Source organism: Eretmochelys imbricata, chromosome 2 (genome assembly GCF_965152235.1).
Source record: "Eretmochelys imbricata isolate rEreImb1 chromosome 2, rEreImb1.hap1, whole genome shotgun sequence".
NCBI lineage: Eukaryota > Metazoa > Chordata > Testudines > Cheloniidae > Eretmochelys > Eretmochelys imbricata.
In genome coordinates, this window is record NC_135573.1 from 84,423,983 (window position 1) to 84,438,857 (window position 14,875).

The 14,875-nt window shown below is 45.7% G+C and overlaps 1 protein-coding gene across 5 annotated transcripts in view; it reads left to right on the plus strand.

The window, feature by feature from the left end:
- The first annotated feature begins 336 nt into the window (after positions 1 to 336).
- The window catches only part of SMCHD1 (structural maintenance of chromosomes flexible hinge domain containing 1), a 172,604-nt gene continuing 158,065 nt past the window's right edge, over positions 337 to 14,875 (plus strand). For 3 of the 5 annotated variants that reach the window (XR_013345168.1, XR_013345169.1, XM_077810407.1), the window contains exons 1-2: positions 337 to 600; positions 14,435 to 14,510. Coding sequence is in view for 3 of the 5 variants with exons in the window: in XM_077810407.1 (XP_077666533.1) it covers positions 421 to 600; positions 14,435 to 14,510 (256 nt within the window). In the remaining 2 variants the exon portion in view is untranslated. The remainder of the gene's footprint in view (positions 601 to 14,434; positions 14,511 to 14,875) is intronic. The other 2 variants (XM_077810404.1, XM_077810405.1) reach the window with 2 other exon arrangements.

Consider the following 14,875-nt stretch of genomic DNA (forward strand, 5'->3'; position numbering starts at 1 on the left):
ACGTACGGCCCTTGGTTTTAGTCCCTCCCGGGATGATTCTTTCGCGAGTAACTTCACTTCCGGGACAGACGGAACTGCCCGGTCCCTACCCCGCCCTCAGCTCTCTTAGCTCCGCCCTCAGGCGGATTCGTCTCTGTTTCGCGCTCGGAGTCCCTTAACTCAGCCCTGCCCCCTCCGCTATTGTACTTCCGGCTCCCCCTTCCCTGGCGTAGGCGCCATCCCTAGGCCCCGCCCCTTCACTCCGCAGGCCCCACCCCCTCCCTGGTGCACCCCCCCTTCCAGCCCCGCCCACTTCCCAGCGGAGGCTTCCGCTCGCTGGGGGAGCCGCGCCAGGCGGGGGAGCCCGCGCGCCTGAAGCCAGGCTCAGGCGAAGGCCACGGTGACTGGGCAGCTTCCGTCTACTGCTTTCTGCTCCCCAACATGGCAGCGGCGGCGGGAGGCGGCGCTAGGGCTCCGGAGCCGAGCCTGTCAGGGCCGCACGGCAGCGCGGACCGGACCGTGTTCTTGTTCGACCGGCGCCAGGAGCAGGGGGACCCCAAGGAGAAAGTGCTGAGCTGCGACGCGGAGACGTACCGCGGCTTCCGCAGCGCCGTGTGCCAGGTAGCGGGGGCCCGGGCGGGCAGAACCGGGCTGCTACGACCGGCTTGTGCGGGGGGGGACACTGGGAGCGCTGCGGGGGCAGGGAGGAGGCACGGGCGCGAGGCGAGGTGGAGGCAGCCGGCTTGGAGTCCCTGATCCTGCCCAAACCGAGCGGCCGTTGCGCGTTTTAGCGCGCGACAGCCTCGGGGGTGTGGTGCTGCCGAGCCCGGCACGTGCCGCGCTGCCCCACGTGATCCTGCGGCCCTTTCTGGGGAGCGGGGGCTGCGGGGAAGGGACTGCGCCCGGTGCGCGGTGATTGCCACTGTCTGCCTGGCGAGGCGCTAAAGAGCAGCACCGGGTCGCTGTGCTCAGTGCCCTTGGCCGGCCGGGGCTGCAGTGGCTAGTGGCTGCCCTCGTTGTTCGGCTGTTAATTCTCAGCCCCTGGTGGCTGTAGCCTTGTAGGTCACCACTGTGAGCTGCGGCCTCCTGGGCAGAGGAAACTCATTGGTTGACTACATATTGGGAACCTGCGTGTGTGTTACATTTCAGAGTGGTGGCTGTGTTAGTCTGTATCAGTAAAAACAAAGAGGAGACCTTGTGGCACCTTAGAGACTAACAAATGTATTTGGGCATAAGCTTTCATGGGGTATAATCCACTTCATCAGATGCACGTCAAGGGATGTGATCGTTCTCCTCTATTAAACATTGGTTAAGTCTGATCTGGAGTATTGTGTCCAGTTTTGGGCCCCACACTACAAGAAGGATGTGGAAAAATTGGAAAACGTCCAGCGGAGGGCAACAAAAATTATTAGGGGACTGGAACACATGACTTATGAGGGGAGGCTGAGAGAACTGGGATTGTTTAGTCTGCGGAAGAGAAGACTGAGGGGGGATTTGATAGCTGCTTTGAACTACCTGAAAGGGGGTTCCAAAGAGGATGGATCTAGGCTATTCTCAGTAGCAGCAGATGACAGAACAAGGAGTAATGGTCTCAAATTGCAGTGCGTGAGCTTTAGGTTGGATATTAGGAAAAACTTTTTCACTAGGAGAGTGGTGAAGCACTAGAACACCTTACCTAGGGAGGTGGTGGAATCTCCTTCCTTTGAGGTTTTTAAGGTCAGGCTTGACAAAGCCCTGGCTGGGATGATTTAGTTGGGGATTGGTCCTTCTTTGAGCAGGGAGTTGGACTAGATGATCTCTTGAGGTCCTTTCCTACCCTGATATTCTATGATTCTAATGATTGATTCATGTGTTACGTTTCTCTGCAATTTTAAATTCATTTACAAAGTGGGGTTTTGTTGCTTTGTTTTTTGTTGAAGTTTAATTTCAGATACTTTCTTGGGAGAGAAGAATTTGTTGGATTAAGAAACCTTGTAACTGGGAAACAAAAGTTCTCCGTTATCAGGACTGTGACTGTTTTTCTTTCTGAGGAAAAAGTACTCGCTGGCTTTTATCTCAAGTCTTTTCCACATTTTTGAATATGTCACTTTGCGGTATTTGTTACTATCACATTTCATTTTTTATTGAAAGAAACAAGTTTGAGTTTGGGAGTGGAAAACTTTATTCTAGAAAGATAAAAGGGAAGCTCCTTATGCCCTTAGGAAACATGAGTTATACAACTCTCTAGAACAGTGGTCCCCAAACTGTGTGTGCCCCCCCCCCCCCCGGAGGGTATGGAGGAACGTTCAGGGGACGTGGCAGGGTTTGGGCCAGCCTCTACAGGGGTGGGAAGGGAAAGACACCCAGCCCTGCCCCTCTCCGGATCACGACTCCTGGAGGGGCGTGGACAGATTCCATTACTGGTAGGGGGGTACGACATAAAAAGTTTGGAAAGCATTTCTCTGGAAGCCCAGATATGAAATGGAAATGGGTGGAGGCATTTCTTATTTGAGAGAATGCCTTGTGGCTAATCAGTGGAATTAACTTGACTGTTGAAGAGATGGGAGTGGGTGGAAATATGACTGGTGAAGCAGCTTTCTAAATTTTAGAAACTTCTGGAGGTGGATATCTGTCATCTTTGATTCTGTCCACTGTTTTGCCATTCACTTCCCAGTTGTGTTTAAATCTTGCTGCTGCTGTTTCCTATACCTAGGGGTCTACTTAAATTATGGAGAAATCACATTGGTAATGGCATAAACAGCAAAATTTGCTATGACCGCAAAATATGTGTGATTTTCCGCAGTGTTTTTCAGACTGGGGGTCCAGACCCAAAAGGGGGTTGCAAGCCTATTGTAGGGGGAGGCGGTATTGCTACCCTTGCTTCTGTATTGCCTTCAGAGCTGGGCAGCCAGAGTGGTGGCTGCTGGTCAGGTGCCCAGCTCTGAAAGCAGCCCCAGCAGCAGAAGTGAGGGTGGCAATACCATGCCAACCTTACTTCTGTGCTGCTGCTGGTGGCACTGCCTTCAGAGCTGGGCAGCCGGCCAGCAGCCACCGCTCTCCACCTGCCCAGTTCTGAAGGCACAGTGGAGAGTGGTGGCTGCTGGCTGATCACCCGGCTCTGAAGGCTGCGCTGCTGCTGCTGGTTCCCAGCCAATGGGAACCCCCAACCTAGGAGCCAGACCTGCTGCTCGCCACTTCTGGGGTGCAGCACAGTATCAGAACAGGTATGGACTAGTCTGCCTTACCTGGGCGGTACCGTCGACAGGACTTTTAATGGCCCGGTCAGTGGTGCTGACCCGCAGTTTGGAAACCACTGCTCTATATCAACATCTAATCCAAACGTCAGATTCAGAGCGTGACCGGCTGTTTGGGTTGGACCAGAGATGACCTAGAGTGTCAGTTGAGGATATGATTTTGGAGTTTTTTATGGTCTGCAAGAAATTCAAGATCTAGGCTATATGGTTTGTCACAGCAGTAGCAGAACCAGGAGACTTTCACTTTCAGATACCTAAGGAATGCCTATCTGCATATTTCTTTTGTTTCAAAAATATTTATGGCTTGCTCTGTCTCAAATGTATTTTTTAATATGCCACCGTATCATTTGGTGTTTTATTTGCTCCCATAGTCTTTGCAGATTTCAATGTTGTGATGCTGGCATCCCTTTATTGGCAGAAGTTTACTATCCTGCCCCACCTCAGCTGACTTGTGCAGTTACTGATGTGTCTTTGAACACTAAGAGCTGTTCAGAAATCAGAGTTTCTGACTCATCTAGGTTTGTCAAACTTTGGTGTGCTGTTCAACACAAGCCAGCAAAAAAAATCCCTCTCTCCTGGGAAATGATTGATGGGGCAATTGCATCTCACATCAGGCCATTGAATGCTTACCTAGCTAAGTGGATCCTCCAGATGAAATTTAATTTTCTAATCCTGATCTGTCTCACTCCATCCAATTTCACATTTTGGCCTATCTTTCAGACGTCTTATGATGTCCTGGTTTCACCTTTTGATGTTAAAATCTCAAGCTGAATTCATTGTCTACTCAAGCTCACTCCTCTCCCTCTACTAGTGTGAAAACATAGTCATCATCCCCTGGGCATTTTGTGTGACACAGCCTCTCTCTTTGGACCCATAAATCCAGGCGGTACCCAAATCCTGCTGCTTCTTCCTTCATAACTGTGATGGAAGGTCTGGGGATCTGGTCATAAGTCATTTCTTAGTAAAAGAAATAATTGCTTGGAGAAGTTAAGAGGCCTGTCTGAATCTTGGTATAGCCAGTTATGGTGGTCCATGTAAGGTAGTGTCTGAGCAAGGTTGTTCAGCCTTTGAAAGGTCATTATTTGCTATTGTTAGTCATCATCCCTCATTGGGCTGCCTCCTGCAGGATGAGTAATTCTCCTAGTCCTAGAGTGTTTGTGTGTAACTAGTTAGGAAAATTGGGGGAATGGCTTAAGTATCTAAGGAGCACAGAGCAAGAATTGATCTCTGGACAAAAGAGAAGTTTCCAGTGCCTTATTTAGATTCAGTCATGAGAAGGATTAATTTAGGTGTGTTAAGCAAACATTTATTTTATTTCATTCTCTTTGTTAATATTTTTGTTGTTGATTTATTAAGATTACTGTAGTATGAGTAATTTCACATAGACATCCCCAAAGAGAAAAGGACCCCATAACCTGTAAAGGAGAGGTGCTAGAACTATACCTGCACCTCTGTCTCAGTTAGGAGGCATGGGCAGAGGTGCCCTTTCTAAAGAAATTCTGTTGCCATCAGGTTTCAGTGGCTGAACAAAAAGAGAGAAGCCAAAAGACAAGGAGAAGATGAGAACTGGTAGTGGTATTGTTAGGACTAACAGGAAGATGACAATTCTGATTTGCTGCAACATTTGAGATTGAAAAATGTGTGTGTGTTCTGCTTTGGAATGAAAAAAAACCCTTTCAACAGTTTTTGTGAAAATGGAATTGTGCAGAAAATGTCAATTTGAGAAGAGATATCCGAATGCCTGAATGATTGATGTATGTATAGCTTGGTGGTTAGGGGAGTGACCTGGTACATGGGAGACCCAGGTTCAAGTCCTGCCTGATTCAAAGCAGAGTTCTTCTCACTAGATCACTTTGATTCTTGCAGAGCAGGGACTTGAATTTGAGTATCCTACGTCTCAGGCCAGTGCTCTAACCACTAGGCTATAATGTGAGGGTCTCTTTATCTTCCCCGACCCAAAAAAACCCAAAACATTTTGATGAAGTCTTAGTTGAAACCAAAATGTTTTGATACTTTTTGTCAGAAATGTTCCAACTAGCTCTAATGTTGGTCATGACCAATATTTATAAGATCCACTCTTTCTTTAAGTATGTGTCAAGTGTGGGTCCCACTGTAGGTGTTCATGTGCACAAGACTGGATTTCTTTTGAATAGCAGTGTTCTTCATGGTCATGTATGCGTACTGTGCCTTCTCATGCTCCCATGTGAGGGCATGAAAGGCTGAGGGGCCGTTCTCCTACCTCATGTGCCTCTTAACTGTGACAGCAAGATGGAATCCAGCAAGTGTCTAGCCTGGTACTCTGTTCTGATCCCTTAAACCAGTTCTTTTCAACCCATTTGGTGAAGAATTCTGTTTTCACACTTTAGAGAAAAAACACGTTCCTTTAAAAAATAGCAAGAGATGATTGACTCACCTGTCATCCAGTACATCCCCTATTTATGGCAGGTCAAGGCTCTTAGCATCAACTGCCACGCCCCAAGGTTCAAACCCTGCCTGTCATACGACTGACTGATCCTTTTGAAGGGTGGACACAACCAATGTCTCTTCTGCCTAGGAGAGAAGGCCTCCTAGATAAGTACTTTGTGTGCAAGCTCTTCTTCGCCAGGACCTGCAAGTTCTGGGGTGCACAGCTCAATCTATATTTACTTGAGCAGTCCATGCAGGTCACTTGGATCCTGAGGGATGACTGTTCTGATCAGAGTGAGGCCAGATGTACCAGCATCAGCTAGTGCTCCCTCAATCATTTTTCTTATTCTGGGATAAGGCAATGAAAATAACGTAAAAAGGACATCAGCAGAGTTGGCATCAATAGCATCAACACCAACCTCCTCAACATGTTGGAGAAGTCCCCAATGCATAAGATTTCAGTGCTGACAGTCTCAGCATTGAGTGCATTAGCACCAGTAGTACCAGGACCAACGGCTTGGCTCCTATACAACTTTCCCCAACTTAGGCAGCAAAGCTGGCATCTTCGCCCACTCAAATAGGATGCTGACTTGCACAGCTCGTCCAGGCATAAGCTTGTTTCCAAGACCAAGGGATGTTCTCAGATGGAAGATGCAAGACACAGCTCTGAGGACAAAGTTCCTAAAAGGGCAGAATGAGAGACTTAGCACCAAACCTGTAACCAGTGTCAACAATGGAGTTGAGCAACAACCTCAAGTATGCTGGAGGCATCAGTATCACCCTGGAGATATTCCCAGTATTGAAGAGACATCCGATCCAGTACCAGCGCCACTCTTCTATGAGGAATATATTCCTCCATACCATCCTGACTTATTCCTTCTTGTTGGTATGAAGCGATGATCCCTTTCTTCTGCCATCAGAGAATGACCCCAATGAGGTTATCAAGGAGCCTCTGTTCAGAGTGCAACCAGTGTGGGAGTGGTGTAAGCATGAAAGGGAGTCAATTTATGAATTTTGCTGGATGCCAGTTAGATTTTAAAGCTTCAGACTAACTAGGTTTGCCAATATATGATAGAATCCCAATGGGATAACCCGTTTTTATTGAGTCTGAGGAGTGTTAACCCACTAGTTTCATGTTGGGGTTTTTTCCGGTCAACTTTTAACTTGGGCAGTATTTCTCAAACCAGGCCACTTGCTTATTCTTCACCAGCCAAAAATTTATTAATTCACCCAGAACCACTTCAGTATATAGTCAGGAATTTACCACTCAAATGTGGACACAACCAGATGTGTTGACTACACATGGAATACAGGCTAGAGTTAAGGCTCAGCAGTTATAGCAAAGAACAGTGCAAATTTCTTATTACTTTTACTTATGATCAACAATTCTTTAGTACCTGTTTATCACACTTCCAAGGGTGCACTTGTCTTTAAGGCACTTTGAAGATTGTGGTTACTTCTCTTTGACGAGATTGGTTCAAAAGGGACAAGTCTAGAATATTAAAAGCAGTTGCTTAAAACAATTCTTTTCAATCTCTCTTGAGGCCAGTTGTCTTGGATTTATAATCTAAAATATGGTTACTTTAGGTCTTGCTAGAGAGTGTAGACTCAGTAAGATGACCTACAGATATTTATATTAAAGAATAGAAAGGGAAATACAATCTCTGAAATGAAATCTTACCAATTCTTCTTATCCTCTTAACGCTGAGATGGAGGAGGGTCCTTTCCACATGGATAGTCCAGGTGTTGGTTGCATTTAGGATTCGTCAGCTTCTTGTGTTGGGTTCAGTCAACTCTCTCGAGCATGTGGTGAACTCCGTTTTATATGCTAGTTTGGGGCTCATTGGAAGCGCAGCTCCAGGCTTCAAACTGCTGGCCTCTCCCAAGAAATGCAGACCTCAATCCAGGATCTCCCATTTGGTGGGAATTGACTCTTTGTGGAGCAGATGGGCGCGAGGCTGCATGGGTTGAAAGACACTCGGGCCACTCTTCGCTTGCTGGGTATGCATACGCTGCAGTCTGCAAGGAAGCAGTTCCGGTCACCCCCGCCGCCAGCCTCGACAGGGGTCTGCAAGGAGAAGGGATAGTCATCACCGCCCTTCCTCCTGCCGCTCACCAGCACAGCCCACCCAGTCTGGCAAAGCATCCAGGGGGCCAGAAGCGCTCATTTTGAAGGTGAATTCGAGAGCAACACCCCAGTCATCTCCCTGGATCCACCTGATTCTTTCCTCAGCCATCTCCGTCCCTACCGTTCAGCCTGGTCGTGGGTCATCTCGAGCTGCTGGGTGCTAGAGAGAGTATCTCGGGGCTATACTCTGCAATTGTCGGCCGCCCCTCTCTCCCACCCACCCTTTTCCCCATCCCTCTTCAGGGACCATTGTCATGAGCAACATCTCATTCAGAAGGTTGAGAACCTACTGCACCTGTGGGCGGTAGAGGAGGTCCCTGGGGACATGGAAGGAAAAGGGTTCTACTCCTGCTACTTCCTAATCCTGAAAGCAAAAGGGGGCCTCAGCCCTATTTTAGACCTACGACGCCTCAACAAGTCTCTCAAGAAGTTGAATTTTTGCTTGGTCTCCCTGGCCTCCATCATCCCCTTCCTGGATCCAGGAAACTGGTACTCCGCCCTTGACTTGTGGGATGTTTATTTCCATATTTCAAGGTCACAAACGGTTTCTCCCTTTCATAATGGGCGGACGCCATTTCCAGTTCACAGCACTGCCCTTTGGCCCCAAAAGTTATGCACAAAATGTCTGGTGCCAGTGGCCCCTAACCTGAGACATCAAGGGGTCCAGGGCTTCCCGTATCTTGATGATTGGCTCATCAAGGGCAGATTTCCAGAATTAGTGCAGAGGAGCATCAATCTGGTGATCTCCATCTGTTGCGACCTGCGCGTGATGATAAACAACAAAAAAAGTCCACCTTAAGGACAGTGCAATGGATAGAGTTCATTGGAGCGGTCCTCGACTCCATGCGAGCCAGAGCCTTCCTTCAGGAGGCACGTTTTCAGGCCACGTCAGACCTGATCTTCCATGTGAAGAACGACCCGCTCACCACGGCTCGCACCTGACTGGTTGTTGGGCCACATGTACATATGTGGTCTGTCACGCTTGGCTCCATCTCTGGCTTCTGCAAGTGTGGCTGGCATCGGTATACATTCTCAACAGGCACGACCTAGACCGGGTAAGCTGGGTGTTGGATCACATCTGGTCATCCCTGGATTGGTGGTTGGACTCTGGGTTGGTGTTGGAGGGAGCTCCCTTTGTGGCCCCAACGCCGTCAGTGACCCTGGTCTCTGATGCTTCAGATGTGGGCTGGCAAGCACACTTGGGCCAGCAGCATGCAGGGCTGCTGGTTGTGGGACGATCTGGCCCTCCATAATCAACGTCAGGGAGCTCAAAGCGGTTTGGCTGGCCTGCCAGGCTTTCTTGCTGTCCTGAAGGGTAAGGTAGTACAGGTCCTGATGGACTTGGCCTAAACTCTCTTGAATCCCACAAGGGCTATATTAAAGTCCCTGGAGATTTATCTGCTGGCTCCCTACAGAAAGCCTTACAGATATCAACCCAAACAAAGGCAGAGTACACCTTGCTTCCAGGACTGACAGACTGAATATCAGCAACAGAAGAAACCTAGTATTCCAGGGGATGTCCCTCTTCTGCCTCCTTGACCATCCCAGCTCCCTCTGAGGCAGTAGGTTTAACAAGAATGTCAAGAGCCACAACTGTGCTAATCTGAAGTCTACACCAACCTTCTGGAACCATCTGCTACCATTCTACCAGGCCTGGGCAGCTATTACAGCTGACAAATCGGTATTAGTTATCACTGCCCAAGTCTGTCCTATACAAATCCATTCACTACCATCCTCTTTCCAGGGACTCTTCTAATGAGAGTCTGTTACAAACAGAAGTGGACTAATTGCTTTGTCTGGGATCAGTAGAAGAGAATGTGAGAATAAAGGGGCGGAATCTTCTCCCTGTACTTCCTTATTCCAAATAAGAAAAGAAGGTCTTTGACCTACCTTAGACCTGAGGAGACTGAACAAATATATATGCCACCTCAGATTCAAGGTGGTAACACTTTCCTCCATCATTCTAGCTCTCCAGGTCACCACAGACCATAGAGTTCATAGGAGCTCTGATTGACTTTGGTTCAGTGAGAGCATGCCTCCCTGAAGACAGGTTCCTGTCCATGCAAACACTGGTGCATGGGTTAGAAGAAAACATGCCTATGATGGTATGCTTGTATCTGGGGCTGCTAGGCCATATGTCTGCATGCAGGTACATGGTGCCAGTTGCCAGACTTCAATCTGAGCCAGAGTTAGAGCAGTCACAGGTGGTAGAGAGAACCTGTAAACATGCATGGAGAGGTACCATTCTCTGAATAAGACTGTAATCACTGATGTGTCTGATACAGGTTAGCAAGACCACCTGGGCTACCTTCAAATATGGGGACATAGTCCCTAGAGGATATGGAGTTCCGTATTAACATCCTCCTGCATAGTCTTCCTACTTGTTCTGCAAAACTTCCCACAGCATATCTTGTTACATAACACCTTGTGATGCACCGTATAAACAAGCAAAGAGCCACATGCTCCTCTCCCCTCTGCCTGGAAGCTATTGGGCCCTGGACATACCACCAACAGTTGATAACATAATGGCTCTTCATCTCCCAGGTGTCAGCAACAAACTGGCAGACATCCTGATCAGACAGCTGGTCACCACTCACAAGTGGTTGTTGTGGACGTCTATCATAGAGATGATATTCCTTTGTTGGAGGACCCTGATGATAGAGCTGTTCCCCATCAATGTCAATTCCAAGTGCTAGAATTTTTGTTCCAGAGAGGAGGTAACTCCAGGGTTGTTACCAAACACCTTCCTTCTCATGAGAGCCTATTACAAACAGGAAAAAGCCCTCTTGTATGCCTTTCCATCGATTCCCTTGACCTCCAGGGTCCTTTCCAAAATCAAAGGAGACAAAGCCATTATCATTGTCATAGTTTGATATGGGCCAAGGCTGTTTCGCCTGACAGACTATTACAAATGTCCATCCTACCTCCAATCCAACTCCCAGATTTCTTGGACCTGATCTTACAATACCATGGCCAGATATACCAGGCCTGAAGTCATTGCAACTGAGGGTATGGCTGTTGATTGGCTGGTGAAATACTATAGACAAAGACTTCTTGCTACAGCTCTAGGAAATACTAACACAGAGCAGGAAAGCATCTACTAGAAGAATGTATTTGTCTAAAAGGAAAAGTTCCTCAATATTGGCAGTCCAACATGGTCTGGACCCATTCCCACAGACCTTCAACTACTTATTGCACTTAAAATAGGTAGGCCTTTTGTTCGGATCTATTAAAGTCCCACCTTTTGGTGATTTTAGCGTGCCACCTGCCTATAGAGTCGTGCTTGGGTCTTTACTCATTCCAAGATATCAAGTTTCTCAAGTGACTATTACACACTCACCAGTCAAAGAACCAGCTGCTGCCTAGGACCTCAGTCAGGCTCATCTGAGACTTGTGAAGCCTCCATTTGAACCTCTGTCAGGTTGCTCCCTGCACCATCTCACTCCAGACAGTCTTTCTAATGGTTATTACTTCAGCCAGGAATAGTCAGTGAGCTTTAGCCATTTATATCTGAACCACATCTATACAACATTCCATAAGAATAAGATGGTGCTGCAACTGCACCTGTTTATTTGTAAGGTGATCTGAGAATTTTTCATCTAAATCAGTTGATCAAACTGCCGGTCTTCATAAGTTCTCCCTGAGCCACACTCTGCATCAGGAGAAAAGAGACACACACTAGACTTTGCTTTACTACACTGATGGAACCAAATCAATCAGACTATTTAGAGTCATGGCTGTGTTTTCTAAAGTCAAGCCATTTCCTTACAGAGGATATCAAAATGGGTAACACAGTGTGCTGGTATACCTGCCAGACTTCAAGGCTCACTCCACCAGAGTTCAAGTGATATTCTTCGCCTGTGTCAGAAACGTGTGTTTTTCTGAGACTTGTACAGTGATTGTAGTACTGCTCTCACAAACTTGGCATCAGCTGTGGCAGCTAAGTACAATACATAATGCTTCAACTGATGCAGCTGCTACTTCTTATTCCCACCACCTAAGAGGATACTGCTTGCCAGTCATCTGCACAGAGATCTATACTGACACTTATTTGAAGAATCAAGAACAGTTGCCTATCTACAGTAACTGATTCTTCAAAATGTTGTCAGTGTGGCTACTATGACCTGGCCTCTGTTCCTGTTTTTTTGGGGTTCCCAGCTACTACAGGCTTCAAACTGTGAGGGAATGGTGGAATGTTGTAGCGGCTCTGCCCTTTATGGCTTTGCATGAGAGCTTGAGGCGGCACAAGGTACATGTGTGGCCACAGAGGACACTGCTATGCAAAAGATTCTGACCTTGTTCACGTGAGTCCCATGTACACTTAACCATGAGATCCACAGTGACTACAAAATCTCAAAGAATTGCAGTTACAGTAGGTTAAATAATCATTCTTTCTGTCTACATTGCCAAAATTCTTGTCCAATCTGTTATCCCCCCTCCTTTGCGTAATGCAGCTTCTCTCTGGTTCTTCTGCCATACATCTTGCCCCCTCACATCTGTCCAAAATGCTACAGCTAAGATCATCATTTTGGCCAGTTGATTTGCCTGTCTCATCCCTGTCCTTTCACCTTCTCCATTATATCAAATAAAATCTGCTTGTCTTTTGAAGGCCTTTCATAGTTTATCTCCACTGAACTTTATCATTGTTCACCATGCTCTCTGCTCTGCAATCAGTGCCAAGCTTCATTGTCCATTTTTCTGTTTTTCCTACAAGCACTTCCGTGCTTCCTTCTGTGCTGCTCCTTATGCGTAGAATAATCTTCTCAAATTTAATTCAGAATGGCATGATCTTGTCCTTCAAAGCTGTTCACACATGTTTCTCTTGTGATGGTGATTATTGTAATGGCAGGGGCATAAGCAGCTGGCCCAGTGGTGTCTGCCGGGGTGGGATTGAATTCAGGAGTTGGGACAGGTTGCCAAGTCAAGCCAAGAGACTGGTACTAAGGTCAAGCTGAGCTGGAATTGAAGGCAGGAGTCAGGACTAGTTAGTAAGCCAGGTGAGGTGGAGTCAAAGGCAGGTGTCCAAGACTGGGTCAAAGGCAAGGTCTGTAGTGATAGCGGGCATGAGTCTTCATTGTTGCTGAGGGGACTCACTAGGCCAGTTTCCTGGTTTAAATAATTGGTGTGGACCAATCAGGCAGCCACAGGGTTCTGTTGTTCTGGTGTCTTTGGTTGGTACTTCCTGCACTACCTAACTGTCCAGTAATTGTTGGATGTTACTCCACCCAGTTCCTCAGTGGAGGTGTTAATTGCCCAGGAGCCCGCAATCCTGGGTTCTAGAACCCGCCAATCCTTACCGACTGCAACATCTTTTCTAGGTCAGTGTCTTCAGTCTGTTATAATGAAACAGTTTGGCATTTTGAAGCACCTGCCCCACTGCTCTAGCTGTTCTGGCATCACCCAGGTGCTCTCCTGTGCTGTGATGCTGCTGCTTCTTTGTCAGTGGCATTGATCTGGCTCTTTAGAGTATTTATTTTGGTATGCTGGCAAGATTTTCCTCAGAAATGCAAGCAACATAAGGGAAATGGTGACATTTAATAGTTTACAACTATCAAACTTGAAAGGAATTTCCTGGGACAAAGAAAATGCATTTTTGTAGCCTCTTCCAAATTTGTTGCAAACAATGGAGATGTTGGAGCTTCTCAGGGAAAGAATGAGTTCTAATAGAAAAGGTTAGGCAACCTAAATATAAGGGTTGATATCCACACTCCGTATAATAAATTAGTGCATGTTTAATCTATTTTTGCTAAACTTATATGCTAATTGGTATTCAGTTTACAGGTTCCTGTGAGGGTTGTGGGAAGTGTTTGGCATCCTAATGAATAGTTAAATTAAGATATTTACTAGGTGTGCAGTATCATTTTGAAGTGGCAAATAAGATGTTTGTATCTATTAGAAGTATAGAAAATACAGAAATTACCATATCAAAGAAAAGCATACATTTGGTCAAACTAATGGGTAAAAGTTTTGAAGAAAGCTATAGCAGAGATTGATATAGTTAAGAGGTAATGAAGGTTGTCAGAGGTATGTCAGGCATATTATAATACCAAAAATGTATTGTTAAACGTGGAAAGGAGAAAAGTTAGATGGAACTTGACTGCAATATTCAAAATTTTGTGTTATGAAAAACTGATTTTTATTCTTTATTTTATTTATTATAATGGGAGAACGAATGGCCATTTTGAATGAAGATGCTATTTTAGGAAAAGTAAAAGAAATACCATTCTAACTGATGTGTAATTCCCTTTGGTTGGATATTGTAGTCAGATACTAGCCATGGGTTATTTCATGATCATTAATATTTGTAGCTATGCAGTTTAAATTACAGTTATTCATATTTCATGTGTCAGTCTCTAAGATTACCTACAAGATAGTGTCTCCTTGTGCAAAGCCTTGCACAGCTTCTAATTGACGGTGCTTAAATCATGTAAGGGAAACTTCTTGTACCAGAGCATTCTGCAAAGATGTAACGGCAAGTGAAAAAAACCTCTTGGAATTAGATTGTATTCTGTCAATTCCTAAAGGTAATGTTAAGGGCAAAATATTACATATTTGATCATTGTTCATTGGTTAATGACAAAATGAATGGAAAGGAGACGAGTACTTTTTAATTTTTCCTTCTCTTTATCTATCCTTCACTTTATGTAACAGCTGATTTTTATAACTGACTTTTTTTACAATTTTGTAGGCACTCTGCATTTCTTCTGAAGATAACTTTGTTATCACAACAACCAATAGAAAAGAGATTACAGATGACAACTTCAGTAAGTGTGATATATTATTTACCATACATCTCACTCCAAAACAGCTGTCCAGTGCATAACTGTATCAAAACTGTAAGAATGTTATTTGTATTCCTATGCTACATATACAATAGCAAAGGGAAGTACAAAGCCTCTTTATATAATAAAGCGTTGCAAAATTGTTACGAAAATCCATTTTGGAACAAATTTCACACACATACTGTTTTTGATGATGGAAACTAATATTTAGTTGTCTGTCATCAGATAATTCTCCATGCTAAGTATAATTTGCGGTGTTGTCAAATGTATAGTTAAGGTTAATATTTTTATTTTGCAATTCGAAATAATGCCAACTCTTCCAGGAACCATTGGGGCACTGAAAAACT